Source organism: Choloepus didactylus, chromosome 2, assembly GCF_015220235.1.
Source record: "Choloepus didactylus isolate mChoDid1 chromosome 2, mChoDid1.pri, whole genome shotgun sequence".
NCBI lineage: Eukaryota > Metazoa > Chordata > Mammalia > Pilosa > Megalonychidae > Choloepus > Choloepus didactylus.
Genome location: NC_051308.1, coordinates 110,839,448 through 110,855,671, shown reverse-complemented (window position 1 = coordinate 110,855,671; position 16,224 = coordinate 110,839,448). Strand labels below are relative to the sequence as shown.

Here is a 16,224-nt window from a genome sequence, read left to right as displayed (position 1 = left end):
AAAGCAGTTGTGCTAATATGTTTGCTCTCATTTGCAGCGTATAAGAGTTCCGATTGCTCCATATCCTGCAATTGTATAATTGTCATACAAGTTTCCTGCTCTGGTGAATATAAAATATTATCTTACTGTGATTTAACTTACATATCTATCTCTGATTACTAACAAAGTCGAGTGTCTTTTTATTTATTTGTCTATTCATATTTCCCTATTTTGTGAAATGATTGTTCATGTCTTTTCTCCATATTCCTTTGAGCTGTTTATCTAGTTCTCATTAGTTCTAGGAGTTTTTTTATATCTATTTTGTATGCTAATATTTTGTGAGCTAACTCGTAAAGCAAATATCTTCTAGTTTGTAGCTTTTCTCTTCATTTTCTATGTGCTGTCTATAGATGTAAAAAATGCTGTAATGGGTAAAATTCATCAATCTTTTCTTTTATGGTTTATGCTTTTTGTGTCTTATTTAAAAAATATTGTCCCCAACCCTAAGTTAAAGATTCTATTTTTCTTTTTTCTCGTTTCAAAAGAAAATTGTAATTTGATAATTTGACAGTTGCTTGTAATAGAAACACATGGAAAGAAAGTGCACCAGAAAAATCCAGTGTTGGAGGATTATTATGTCTACTGAAGAATCTGAAAATGAAGATGCTGAGTGCTTCTCCCTATCAGATAGCTGAGGAGCCTTGCTGCTCTCATATACCACATGATGCCTTCTGTTCTGGTAGTGAAGAACCAGTTATTCCTTCTGATATACTGTAGAAGCATATTTAACAAACCTGTTACCCCCAAAATACTCAAGTATGATTTCCAAATGGTAGAAAGTGAAAAGGCCTTACTACAATAACTGGGACAGATGATTCCTATCCTTCAAGTCCTATATTAGAAAATTGTAACTGAAGGAGAAGCTAAAGAGTTGAAAGCCATGAATATTTTCAGGAAAGCAGAAAGCCCTTCTCAACCTGCTTATATATAGATAACATGTAACCATCTTATCCTCTGTGTAAAAAGAAAACAGGATAGGGCTGTAGCTGTTACTTCAATCCTAAATAAATCAAGTAATGTAACAAGGCTGAATACAGTTTTGATCAAATGTATGCTTATCAACATTATGTAATGGTTAAACTAATTATAGAATGAAATTTAAAAACTATACTAATAAGTTAGATATGATAAAAGTAATCTCTTCTAATTTTTAGTTTTTATGTAAGTAAAAGTGTTATATTTCACTTAAAGAAGTCATAGCTTAATTAGTAATGGTATTTTCAATAAAGTTTTGCAAACATTCAAGATTCAATGTGAGTCTCTGATAATGCTGTGAATACCCTCTTTTGTTCTTGACTCACTTGTGGTTCATTTTGCAGACATTCAAGTTTGAATCTCTGATACACTGTGACTCTTGATCTTGTTTCACTCATGGTTTCATCATGCGTAGTTCACTACCTGTGTTTCACCACCTGTAGTTTATGTGAGTCAAGCATAAACATAGAATATGATTTAATTGAATGTACCTTAAATCAAAGGCTCTATAAATACTCTGTAACTTAGATAGGAGGGGTCTTCTGATCTCATATCCAGCTACGTCTGGAAGGGGCAGAAGTCCCCAGGCTTGGTAATGTATCAGTTTATTTTTACATTGTAAACTTGTTCCTTTAACCTTCTGTGCCCCTTCAGTAAATGCGTGTTGAAGTTAAATTCTTGCCTTGAGTGCTCTTTAAACTATTGTCTGTCCCCATACTCTTATTTGAGTGGGAGGTTACTTGATGAAGCCCAAACTGACTGAATCACAACTTGATAAATCTCAGGCCTTTTCTAAAAAAGATCACAGGTGTTTTAGTTTGCTAATGCTGCCAGAATGCAAAACACAAGAAATTAATTGGTTTTTTAAAAAGGGGGTTTATTTGGTTGCATAGTTACAGTCTTAAGGCCATAAAGTGTCCAAGGTGACACATCAACAATCAGGTACCTTCACTGGAGGATGGCCAGTGGCATCCGGAAAACCTCTGTTAGCTGGGAAGGCACGTGGCTGGTGTCTGCTCTGGAGTTCTGGTTTCAAAATGGCTTTCTCCCAGGACTTTCTTCTCTAGGCTTCAGCTTCTCTCCAAAATGTCACTCTCAGTTGCTCTTGGGGTGTTTGTCCTCTCTCAGCTTCTCCAGAGCAAAAGTCTGCTTTCAAAGTCCATCTCCAAAATGTCTCTGTAAACTGCAGTTCCTCTCTCAGCTCCTGTACATTCTTCAAAGTGTCCCTCCTGGCTATAGCAAGCTCACTTCTTCTGTCTGAGCTTATATAGTGCTCCAGCAAACTAAACAAGGCTCATGCTGAATGGGCGGTGCCACACCTCCATGGAAATTATCCAATGAAAGATCTTGCCCACAGTTAAGTGATCACATCTCCATGGAAACATCCAATCAAAAGTCTCCAACCCAATCAACACCAATACATTTCCTGCCCACACAAGACTACATCAAAGATAATGGCGTTTTGGGGGACATAATACATCCAAACCAGCACAACAGGTTTGCAGTGTGAAGAGTCAAACCCATGACACTAGGTTCTTCTTTGTCTTGTGATTCATTTCCATAACTTAAAATTATTTCTTCCCTAAAAATATCACTTACAAATTTCTATACTCTCCATAATTATGTTTTCTCAGTTTTGATATTTTAAAATACACTCAAAGATGGAAGAAGATGGCGGCATAGAGAGGAGTGGAAGCTAGTCTGTCCCCCTGGAACAACTACTAAACAGTCAGAACAACTAGTAAATAATCTGAAATAACTGTGGGGGACAAACGTGACTGTACACTCATCATACACCAACCTGAATTGGGAGGAATGCCCAAGATCACAGCATAAAATCTGTAAGTAAAAACTGTGGATCCAAGCCGGGAGCCCCCTCCCCCCATGGCCCAAACTGCAAAGCTTTGCAGTGCTAGAGAGCAGCTCTCTCCAAGCAAGTGAATATAGCTCGACTGAGCTCCAACTGGGGTTTTAATTAACAAACGTGTACTGCTCAATACAAGCTATGAATTCCCAACAAGCAGACAGAGGCTTTTGGTGACAACTGACATTGGAGAGCCAGAGGGTGGCTGCAGACTGGCTCTGAAGGGGGCTTTATGTCCCTTTTTTGGTTCAGTGGAGAAAAGCCTCAGCCATTTTCAGTTCCTAGTGCTCTGACCCAGACAAGGGTGGAGGAAGCACAAGCAGAGAGTATTCAAATGCTAATGACCTCTCCCTAGGGTGGGTTCCATAAGAGGAAAGAGGTGGGGGTCAGTTCTAATACCCACCTTCCATTCAGAACCAGACCCCAGAGCATGGGGGAAAACAGCCATGGACCACACCTCCTTACACCAGTCTGCAGCTACAGGCTGACAGGCACAACCTGCTGGGCACCAAATCACAGTGACTTGAGGCCTCACAGGGTGTACCAATGTCCTAAGACACCCTCAGGGAAACTGGATACTTCTTCTTCCTTCCAAGACCTGAGCCCATTCTGGTCTGGGAAAACCTGATTGGGGTAACCAAGGAAACCAGATCCCTACACAACAGAAAACTGCAACCTACACTAAGAAAAACAAAGTTATGGCCCAGTCAAAGGAACAAACCTACACTTCAACTGAGATACAGAAATTTAAACAACTAATACTAAATCAATTTAAAAAGTTTAGGAAAGATATGGCAAAAGAGATGAAGCATATAATGAAAACACTGGGCGTACATGAGGTAGAAATCAAAAGTTAGAAAAAACAACTGGCAGAATCCATAGAAATGAAAGGCACAACACAAAAGATGAAAGACACAATGGAAACATACAACAGCAGATCTCAAGAGGCAGAAGAAAACACTCAGGAACTGGAGAACAAGGCACCTGAAAGCCTACACACAAAAGAACACATAGAGAAAAGAATGGAAAAATATGAGCAATGTCTCCGGGAACTTAAGGACAAAGCAAAATGCAGGAATGTACGTGTCATTGGTGTCCCAGAAGGAGAAGAGAAGGGAAAAGGGGCAGAAGCAATAATAGAGGAAATAATCAATGAAAATTTCCCAGCTCTCAGGAAAGACATAAAATTATGGATGCAAGAAGTACAGCATACCTTAAACAGAATAGATCTGAATAGGCCAATACTGAGACACTTAATAATCAGATTATCAAACATCAAAGATAAAGAGAGAATCCCAAAAGTAGCAAGAGAAAAGCTATCCATCACATATAGAGGAAGCTTGATAAGACTATGCACAGATTTCTCAATAGAAACCATGGAGGCAAGAAGGAAGTGGGGTGATATATTTAAGATACTGAAAGAGAACACCTCCAACCCAAAATCCTATATCTGGCAAAACTGTCCTTCAAATATGAGGGAGAGCTTAAAATATTCTCTGACAAACAGACAATGACAGAGTTTGTGAACAAGATACCTGCTTTACAAGAAACACTCAAGGAAGTACTGCAGACACAAAGGAAAAGACAGGAGTGAGCAGTTTGGAAAACAATTTTGGAAGATAGTAGCACAACAATGTAAGTACACTGAACAAAGATGACTGTGAGCATGGTTGAAAGAGGAAGTTTAGGACCATGAGGGACACCAGAACAAAAGACGAAAGATAAAGACTGGGACTGAGTAACTCTGAAACCTAGGGAGCGCAATGATTGTAATAAAACGTACAAATATGTTTTTAGATGAGGTAAACAAATGAATGTCAACATTGCAAGGTGTTAAAAATAGAGTGGGATTGGGGGGAAAATACAATCAATGCAAACTAGAGACTATAATTAACAGAAACATTGTATTATGCTTCCTTTAATATAACAAAGGCAATATACCAAAGCTAAATGCATATGGGGGAGGGGGGACATAGGGGAAGGGTATGGGACTCCTGGCATTGGTGATGTTGTCTGACTCTTTATTCTACTTTGTTTAATGCTATCTTTCCTTTTGTTGCTTTCTAGCTGTCAGATGTTTTTTTTCTCTCTCTCTCTCTCTTTCTTTTTTCTTTTTCTTTTGTCCCTCTACCTTCTTTGACTCTTCCTCCTTTTTTGTGGAAGAAATGGAGATGTCCTTATATAGATAGTGGCAATGGTGCTGAATACATAAATATGTGACTATACAGGGAACCAATGATTGTTTACTTAGGATGGAATGTATGGTGTGTGAACAAAACCGTCCTAAAAAAAAATGGGTTGATGGAGAAACCTTGAGGGTACTATACTGAGTGAAATGAGACAGATACATAAGGACAAATATTGCAGGGTCATACTGATATGAACTAATTATAATATTTAAACTCATAGAGATGAAATATAAGCTACCAGGATATAGAATGAGGCTAAAGAATGGGGAGCGGTTGCTTATTATGAGCAGAATGTTCAACTAGGGTGAACTTAAACGTTTGGAAATGGACAGAGGTGATGGTAGCACCTTGTGAGAATAACTAACAGTGTTGAAAGGTGTGTGAAGGTGGTGGAAAGGGGAAGCTCAGAGTCATGTATGTCACCAGAAGGAAAGTTGGAGGTTAAAAGATGGGAATGTATAAAACAGTGAATCTTGTGGTGGACAATGTCCGTGATTAACTGTACAAATAGAAATTTCTCTCATGAACTAGAACAAATGTATAACACTATAACTAGAAGTTAATAATTGAGGGGCATATAGGAAAAATATATATACCTATCGCAAACTATATACTACAGTTTGTAGTATTTTAACATTCTTTCAGCAACAATAACAAATGAACTATACCAAAACTATGAATCAGTAATGGAGGGGGGCGTGGTTAGGGGTATGGGAGGATTTGAGTTTCCTTTTTTTGTCTTTATTTCTTTTCTGGAGTAATGAAAATGTTCTAAAAATTGAAAAAAGAATTGTGGTGATGGATGCACAGCTGTATGATGATACCATGGGCAATTGATTGTACACTTTGGGTCTTTGGATAATTGTATGGTATGTAAACAATCTCAATTAAAAAAATAAAAAAAACTGTATACAAAACTATTAAAAAATACACTCAAAGCTTAAACTTCATTTTACTGGAAAGTTGTGGTTTTTTTTTTAATTTCCTGAGTTTCAGGTTTCTTTCTACTTCACTCTTGAGAACTCTATTAACAAAAGAGCACTGATACTGCTTTCAGGTAATGAATTTAAAGTCTTCCATATTTACTTACATGTCTTTTTTCTTTGGATACCCCTCCTCAGATGCTTTCAAAAATTTTTTTTTGAGGGGGGAGAAAAAAATTTTATTTGTAATTTCATGCTTTAAATTCTTACATATGTATTAAGTACTATGTAAACTTGTCTTTAAGAGATCAATATTAGACTTGGAGCAAGATCATGTCATCTGAATTTATTTGGAAAAATACAGTTTAGCTGTTCTTACAAATATTGAAGAGCAGCAAAGTTAGAAATTAGGGCATTTACAATAGTTTTTAATCTAAACCACCCCCTCACTTTTTAAACTTAAATTGGATTAACTGTTTAACATTTATCCTTAAGATAGATTAAATATGTTACTATTTTGCATAAGTGGTCCTGGGTTGCACTTACAATGAAATAAAATACACTGGCATCATACAATAAACTATACTAGTATCAAAGGTTGCAAAAATTGGTGAGAGTCAAAATGGATCTTTAAGGTTGGAGGGACCCTTTAATACTCATCTTTGGGCTTAAGGATAAAAGAACAGTCCTATACTGCATTTCACATCTCTTAAAAATAGGAAGTATTTTAGCAGCTTAAATCTTCTCAATTACAATATAAAACTTCTTACACTAGGATTTACTTTGAAAAATAGTTCACAACCATACCAATTATAACATACATACCCTGGCACTTGAGCACAAGGGCAAACTTTAAAATTAATCTGAACCTTTAAAATTAGGCTATAGTATAAAAAAACAGTTCATGGCCTTACATTCAGCAAATTCATTGTAAAATATTCTATTTTTGTAGAATAAAGGCCAAAAAAATTTTACATATGCTACAAGTTTTATACATGTATTTACATGGCTCTTTCTTCCCTAGCTACATAAAACTTTCACATTATACAATTCTCCATCTAATGCCAACCTCTACAGGGAGCATTTGAGGCTAGATCACTGTCAATAGCTTGTGCAGTGTTAGAATACAAAAAAACGTATTTTGAAAGCTACTCAGTGACTACCAAATACCATTCCTATTAAAAATGGTTTGGGAGCTGTACTGGCAGTTACCTATCCACTGTATGTCCAACAGGGCCATCAGGATGTGCTGTGCCTCATTCTAATAAGCCCCTAAGGCCCCTTCCACATGAACCACTGTAAAACTTATTAAAATGTACTTAACCATTCATCAAGGAAAATTCACGTTTTCTGTTGGCAGCGCATCAGGTTGTTGGCATATTTCTTGTTCTGGTGTTCATAGGACATTCAACTTCCAGATGTTCAACTAGTTCTCAGTCACTCTATGTCTTAGCTAGATGTCTGTAATCTGATTCACTAGCTTTCAACAAGTAAATCTACTGATCCATGAATGATTTTAAATTAGTAATTTTCCCCAACAAGCATTAAAAAGATTTTGTCATCCTCCAAATCTAAACTTGAATGGTTTCACTTGAGTTATTCAATTAAGAATAGTTAAGTTGAATCAATAATTTAGTTATTTTAAGTAGCACTGATACTGCCATTACCTCATAGTGCCCACAATACATAAAACAAGTGAGATTGTCTTATCAATTTTCTACATTAGCAGTTTTATACAAATAGAGTAATTCCCTAATGAATTTGTTTTAGACGAACTGACAACTAGTCTTAAATGTGATGCCTAAATTTAAACATTAGTATTTTCTTGTTTTATGCCTGTACTTTAAGCAGGGTTTTAAGCTGAAATGTCATTATTTCCCTATCGGGAGGATTAAAGGGAACAGGAACCCAATGGCTTGGTAGTGTAGGAAGAACGCTTGGAGATGGCGGCTCACTAAATTTGGCTCCAGCATAGTTCTGACTAGTTTGAGACTTCAAAAGTAAGCTGAAACTTGATAAACTGGAGTTCCAGTTTTGAGTATTTGAAAAATGTACTTTGTTCTTTCCCCCATTTTGCATGGCCTGCCATGCAGCTGCTGACGAGTTGTAACCATGTCCTCTTTCTTTTTTATGAACAATCTTCATCTGGGAATTCTGGTCCTTGATCTTCTGTCTAATATGCTGTTGTTGGTTCTTACTAACATTTCTAGATTGGGAAACTGGAATGTTATACCTCTCTCTACCACCCATCTTCAGGTTCTTTGTCACCTTTTAGTCTGCTTTTCAGATTGCAGGATTTCCACTACCTGTCCTTTTCCTTGCTGCAAGCCCAGGTGTTGCTTTCTGACAGATTTTTTCCTTTGTCTGAATACAGACGTTTTCATGGGCTGATCTGCTGAGTACAGCCTAGGATCTGAGGCCAACATCTTAGTTTCCTCAACACACAAGTTTGAGAGATGTCTGACTTGGAGCTCCGAACCACAACAGCAGCGGAACCTATTCTACATTGAAGGCTCCTTTCCCTTCCAGGGAGAGACGAGGCACGAACGAACAAAACCCAAGAGCACTGACGAACTACCTGCGTCCGCCGGCCTGACCACCCCTTTCTGTCTCTACTGACCAATGCTTTCAATTTGAGGAGAGAAAAAAACAGTTTGTGGCCTAATTATCCGTATCAACTTGTGGTGGGGTTTACTATAACTACTGCTATGAGGAAACCATATTTTGTTCTTTCTAAGGCCAGATGGATTGAGGATTAAAGTGGTCATTCATTGTCCCTCTTTGCAATGGAGAGAGACAGAAGTAGGATTCATCCTTATTTTATCTTCCTCCCTTTGGCTGCCCCATTTCTTTCTCTTTTTCTTAATTTTTATTTTACTAACATATATACAAACCTAAAATTCTCCCTTTTAACCACATTCGGATATATAATTCAGTAGTGTTAATTACATTCACAATGTTATGCTACCGTTGCCATCATCCATTACCAAAACTTTTTTCATTACCACAAACAGAAATTCTGTACCAATTAAGCCTTACTTCCCCACTCCCTACCCTCTCCCTGGCCCCTGGTAACCTGCATTTTAGTTTCTGACCCTATGAATTTGCTTATTCTAATTATTTCATATCAGTGAGAGTATACACTATTTATCCTTTTGTGTCTGCCTTATTTCACTCAACATGATGTCTTCAAGGTTCACCCATATTGTCGCATGAATCAGAACTTCATTCCTTTTTAATGCTGAATAAAATTCCATTGTATGTATATACCACACTTCGCTCATCCATTCATCTGTTGATGGACATTTGGGTTGCTTCCATCTTTTGGCAATTGTGAATCCTGTGGCTATGAACATTGGTGTGCAAACATGTGTTTGAGTCCCTGCTTTCAATTCTTTTGGGTGCATCCCTAGAAGTAGGATCGTCAGGTCATAGGGTAATTCTGTACTTAACTTCTTAGGAACTGCCAAACTGTCTTCCACCGCAGCTGCACCGTTTTACATTCCCACCAGCAATGAATGAGTGTTCCTATTTCTCCACATCTTCTCCAACAATTGTTAGTGTTCATTTTTTAAAATAGTAGCCATTCTAATGGCTTCCTGCCCACTCTCTAGGAGTAGACCTTGTTAACCATTTCATATGTATCCTTCAGAAATGTGTGTGTTTATGTATGTATCCCAACTTTTATTTTTTTAACTCAAATGGGATCATACTATACATATTGTCCTTCCTTTTACCTTATTTTTGAAACAATAAAACATCCTTTAAAATTAAGTAAAACATTATGACAAACATTGAGATTGAGGTAATTGGGTTTTCTATTTTAACTTGAGGTTTCTTAATGAACAGAATTTTTTTGTATTTTAATTTTGTTTTACATTAAAAACACAATATTAATTTCAGAGCAGGCACTTGTTTTTTATGTCAGTTGATAATAATTTAATGTGCCTGAGAATTTTTGTGCAATTACATGTCAGTCTTCATTAAAAATATGCATAGTACACTTTGGAAAAAGTTTAGTTGCCACCATCTTTCCTTACAAAAAAGTATTAAGTATATAAATAAATAACATCCCCTAATTCCTATTGATTGCACTTCTGGTTTAACTCCTTTCAGCCTCCAAGGAAATTTAAGAGACATGCAATCATGTTCACATTCCTTGGCCACTGCACTTATCCAGAAAAAAGTATTCTGGAAACAAATTTCCTTGGAATGAACAGAAATTTAAGTTTCCAGAACAACTTAGTCAGCTGTCCCCAAAGCTAAAAACCACTTCTGATGGCTAACCAGACACACAACGAATCAAACAAATCCCCTTAACATTTTTTTTTTTTAAGTACAAAAATTTAAACTCTAAGCAAACATTTAGGACCATTCTCTAAATTAATAGGGGGAAGAAATTAATACAGAATACTGATCTGTAAGCAAAACAGCCTTTTAAATGAGGAAAAAAAAAACACTTTTGAAGAAAAATAACACCAAAAAACAGAAGAAATAATGAAAACTATTGCCTATTAAAGATTCAAAGTGAACTGACTTAATCCAAATGGTTCCACTGGTCATTCAAATTATTCCCTCATCACTCTCTTGTACCTAGCCTGTAAATTAAATCCACTTGTTATTATGTTCTTGTTACCTAATTTCTCTTAATGTCCCAAGGGTTTAAAAACATAGCTCTTCTTAGAGACTCTTCAGCATTTTTGGAAAAAGATTTAAGCTACTTTAGGGTCTCTGGCACCAAATATTCTCCAGTGTATTTTATTCCAGGAAGAACCATTTAATCTATATTCTACTGGAAGTAATGTAATTATGACAGGGAAGAACATACTATTTTGTCTAACGATGTATTTAATAAAAGTAAAATGTGCTTTATATAACTGTCATCCCATGCCAAGAATAAAGGATTCTCTGCAGTGGAAGTTTGGCCTATTCACAGCTCCATAAACTTAAGGAGAATCAACCCCAACCTGAGCACCAACCATGGCTTTGGGGAGCCCAGCCCAGGGTCCCCACTCAGTGAATGTTACTGGTTATCAAAAATGCCAGGTGAGGAAAAATTCACTCATGCTCACATTTAAAAAAAAAATTTTTTGGTGGTAGGTTAGCTATCCTGAGAATCCCTTTACCATAAACTTTCCCATGACTTAATAATAAATGGGGTAAAACACTCTTAACAGCATTAGCATAAAAATTGTATCTATATCTGTCTGTTGGTTTATTTCTTGTCCCCTACACCAGGAAATATTTATATCCTATTTTCAAGCTGGCAAGACATATGACAGGCAGAGCTAAAGGGGCCACGTGGTTCCACCAAGATCCTGGCAGCCTAAGCTCAGGCCTGAGTCCTGGCTGTCCTGGTGCCAGCTCCGTAACCCTCCTAGGACAAGCTGCCTGAGCCTTGGTTTCCTCATTTATAAAACTGGGATAATAATATCTCTCTTGCTTACTTCATAGGTTGTTGTGAGCACCAAATGAAATAATAGATAGGATAGTGCTTTAGAAGCAACAGAGGGCTGTTGCTGAAAAACTCCTTCTCATTAAAACTTATGTATCTAATTATTAAAATGCCATTTATAGCATAAGGGTCAATCACTTTTATGCAAATTCAGTACAGCAGCTTCCTGTAAATAAGTAGAAAAAAATAAAGAAAAATAAATAAAAAAATCCTAGATAGTGAGATGCAAAAATTTGCAGATTTAGATTTCCAAGGGTAATGTGTTTCCCCTCTGCGTCTGGCACTCTGTTGTGAGTCAAAGACCTTCCTCTTTTCTTGCTGCTGCGGCTAAGCTACGCTTCAACAAATAGCACACCACTTCCCCAAGAGAAAGAAGAGGTCTGCTCTTTTTCCTGGGTGTTGACATTTTTTCTCACCCCCCTTTTGAGATTGTAATCAGGGCTTCCCTGCAGTTGATTACAGGTTTCGCATCTGCTGGTGGCTGGAGCTGTGGTCTCTGCTCTCTTTGAGGAAAAGAGCCAGGGAATCTGCTCAATTTGCTTATTGGCCACTTGGCTGCCACCGTGGACGGTGGTGTGGTTCTTTTTTCAAATGCTGGAGTCCCAAAGTGGCTGGGCATTTGGCCCACTGATAAAACAGGTCATTTTGTTAATAGCTGCCTTTCAGCTCATCAACTTGGGAAAGAGAATCGAGGCTTTAAGATACCATTTACAATAGCGAAACAATATTAATCATATATAGGAATGAATTAAAGAAATGTAAGTCCTCTGAGAAGAAAATTGTAAAACTTCATTGAAAGACAATTAAACAAACAAAACTAAAAAGCCAAACCAAAGGGATAAAGCATGCTCAAGGATAGGATGATAATCGCAAATTACTCAAAACACTAAGTCCCATTGGTTCTGCTTCCTTCTTTTCCCTCTGGCCTCTTCTCTCCATTCTTACTGATTCTAGTTGATTTTGAGTCCTCCTTATTTCTCTCCTGAGTTAATAAAAGAGCCTCTTAACTGTTGATCCTTTCCAATCCATCTTTCTATAGCTGTAGCTGTTTAACTTTCTAATATGCTCATCTAGGCTTACCACTCCCTTCTTATCACCCCCCATTGACTTGGAATAGAGCCCAAACCCCATAGCAAGGCATCCCAGGGCCTCTTCTCCAATCTCTTCTTCCTCCCACTCCAGCTCTCCCCAGGCTGAGGTGCTTAGAGTTCCCGAGGAAGCCCTGGCTTCTTTTGCTGGGAACACTTCTCTCCACACCCTCCGCTTCCCCTCTTCCCTTTGTCACCTGATGAGCTCCTGTTAATTATTCAAACTACACTTGCTCTAACCTTCTCTGGGAAGCCTTCCTTGATCTGCCAAGGGTCAGTTAGCTCTTCTTCCTTAATAGGATTAAGAATCCAGACTGTTTGCCTTAACATGACTTGGATTCCAGGAAACTCTTGCCCACAAAATGAAGTTGCAAATAGCTTTGTTGTTTGTTTCAGGAATTTCTAGAAAATCCATTTATCTGAACATAGACGACTCCGCTAACCCTCATCAGGCAAACAGCACCCTTCTCAGAGCAGCAGATCACTCAACTGGCTTATCAAACATCTGCTTCCCCTCAGAATCCTTTCCTCCCTATGTCCACCAATCCTAAAGTATTGTGTCATAACTTTGCTCAACCCCAATCAGCATCTCTAGTCCCTGCATTAAAAGATCCAACTTAAACCAGACCTTCCAAACATATCCTGTCCGTGACCTCCTCCTGAAACACAACTGAGACTCTGCCAAGGTCTCCATTGTTGGATTAAACAATAAACTTTGCTTTGCCTGATAAACAGATTATTTGCTGATCTCTTTGGGGCATGAGCAGTTAACACTATTGTTATGGTCAAAAATGCCCTACTTTGGATGATAAATTAAATACTCCCTATTATTATAAATTATATGTTACCCTAATATTATATAACATTTATTGTTCTCATTTAATCCTCACAATAACCCTGTAAGATAGATACTAATATTACTACCATTGTACAGATATGAAAATTAGGGCACAGAGAAGTTAAGTGACTTGTTAAAGATCACATAACTACTAAGGGGAAGAGGGAAGATGCTGGATTCTAACCCAAGGAATCTGACTCCAGAACTGATAATCCTTTTTTTAAAGTTTTATTTTTAATTTTAATCACAAACTTATAGAAAAGTTACATGTATAGTATAAAGCACTATCCCCCCCTCAAACCACTGGAGAGTAAGTTATTAATCTGATGCCCATCACCCCTGAAAACTTCAGTGTGTAATTCCTACAAAAACGACTTAATCACAGCACAACCGTCAAAATCAGGAAATTAACATTGATATGCAACTACCATCTAATCCTCAGACCCCCATTCAAATTTGCCATTTGTCACAATAGTGATCTTTATAGCAAAAGAATCCAGTTCAGAATCACATGTCGCAGTTAGTTCTTATGTCTCTTTTTTCTCTCCTTCGGATCGCTTCCTCAGGGTTTCCTTGGCTTTTCGTGACTTTGACTCTTTTGAAGATTACAGGTTATTTTGTAAAATGGCCTTCATTTTGAGTCTGTCTCATGTTTCCTCATGATTAGATCCAGGTTATTCATCTTTGGCAGGACCATCATCGGTGAGGTGGTGTCCTCATTACCTCTAACCAGTTGAACCAAGATTCTGATTTGTCCCATTATTCATAAGGTTCACTTTGATTTAGGTGATGAATGCCAGGATTTTTCCACTATAAAGTTGTTCTTTTCCCCTTTGCAATTAATAATTTGTGGGGTGGCATTTTAAGACATGAAAATATCTCATTCTTCATCAAATTTCCTATTTCATTTATTTTTAATCATTATAAACTAATGGTTCCTATTTTGTTCAGTGGGTTATAATCTGTTATTTCATTATTTATTTTGAAGTCCTAAGTGTTCTAGGTTGAACCATTGGGGGCACCTTCAAACTGGCTTTCCATATCTTTTTTCTTTTTTTTTTTTATTCAATTTTATTGAGATGTATTCACATACGATACACTCATCCAAAGTATACAATCAATTGTTCATAGCACCATCATATAGCTGTGCATTCATCACCACAATCAATTTTTTGAACATTTTCATTATTCCAAAAATACAAGTAAAACTAAGAATAAGAATAAAAATAAAAGTAAAAAGAACATCCCAAACATCTCATACTCCTTTTCCACCCTATTATTCATTTACTTTTTGTACCCCTTTTTTCTACTCATCTGTCCATAAATGGGATAAAGGGAGTGTGAGCCTTCCATATCTTTTTGACAGTCCTCATCATTCTTTTAAGCAATTTCTTATTTTTTGAAACAAGATGTTCAAGTCTCATCTTGTATTTTTCCTGTACTAGCTCTGATATCAGCCATTTGTGAAGGAGCCCTGGTTCCTTTCATTGGAGAATGATATTCAAAAACTGCGATCTGGGTGCTAGGTGGGCTTATTGCTCTTGGGGTGTCACTGCTCCCAGGCCCTCTCAGTGGACAGAGCCAGGGAATAGATAGCATGTGCATACATACAAACATACCTAGTCATAGATACAGACATAAATATAGTTATTTCTGTACCTATCTCTATATTTATTTTAAAATATAAGTTCACACCTCCAATTCTAATCTAAAACCACAAAGTTCATTTTTGCTTTCTCCCTTTCCATATTTATAACTCCCAGTGAGAAACCCAGCTCCCCTTATCCTCAATCTATTTACTTATTTAATAATTCTCTTTTATGTAACCAGTCTTCCGTCTCTACTGCCATCCCCTCCTCCACCCAGATGCCATCTTTACCCAATGGGCTCCACCACCCTATGCCAGAGAACCCATACCCCTAAGCATTGCATTGAATTGCCTGCCTCTCAGAAAAGCAGCTATGAACGGGAGATGCCTATAAACCTTTCTGAAGGAGAGTTGAGTTGGCATTTTGTTTTGGGTGATGGATAAATACTTTTCACTCATCTGAAAGGCTAAATTAAGGGATGTGTAGAAGTTAATTGCATTTGCTCAAAGGATGGTATTTTACAGTAAAATGAAATATTCTCTCTGAATTTAAAACCATGTGGCATAAATGAGACACAGATTTATCAATGGGAGCTCTCAGAGCCGTCTGTTGTATCAAGAGAAATGAATCTGTTCCATGTTTTCTCCATTAGGAGATTATAATTAGAAACAGCCTTATGAATAGCGTTTTTGTTTTTTTTTAGTTACTCTTAATTTTTTATTTGTTGCTCTGTGAAATTTTATTAATAATTCTGCAGGTTCTCTGATACCCTTAGGGAACAGACTGTGTAATTAAATTGCCTTTTCAGGCACTGGAGAGTGAGCAACTCCCTCCTCTGGGCTGCTGCAGGATGTAAATATCCTTATCTGTTTACAAGCTCTTCTCCTCTGGTCTGCAGCGAGCTCCTCGGAGCAGAGGCTACATTGTGTGCCCCTTCCAGCCGGCCTGGGCCCCGATTCTTGCCTGGCTGGATGGTCCGCGTGGTTCTGCCCGGCGTCTCGTTTCCGCCCACAGGATGGCAGCATTTAGTTAAGGCTCTAGCCCCACCAGGGGCCCCGGCTCTTTTTGGGAAATTGAAAGTACCTGATTTCTAACTGAAATAAATAAAGCACTTCCGGTCTCTTCTGGTCAAGGAACCCTCCATAAGATAACACGAAACATTATGTGCCTACTCCCCCTCCAGGGGCTTCGGGGAGACGAGCTCTTTGACGGATTTCCGTGTGGCAGCCCTAGGAAACATCCGGATTCGCTTCCCTGGGCTGCT

General features: G+C 37.7%; 1 protein-coding gene across 1 annotated transcript; it reads right to left on the bottom strand.

Annotated features, from left to right (window-relative positions):
• Positions 1–7,820: 7,820 nt before the first annotated feature.
• Positions 7,821–8,240, bottom strand: LOC119512819 (proline-rich nuclear receptor coactivator 2-like). Its single transcript, XM_037807612.1, has one exon. It carries the CDS (start codon positions 8,238–8,240, stop codon positions 7,821–7,823), a length of 420 nt encoding a protein of 139 aa, XP_037663540.1.
• Positions 8,241–16,224: the final 7,984 nt, after the last annotated feature.

What these genes read in the sequence shown, in the direction of transcription:
- LOC119512819 (XM_037807612.1), bottom strand. Translation starts at nt 8,240, where the DNA reads ATGGGTGGTAGAGAGAGGTATAACATTCCAGTTTCCCAATCTAGAAAT.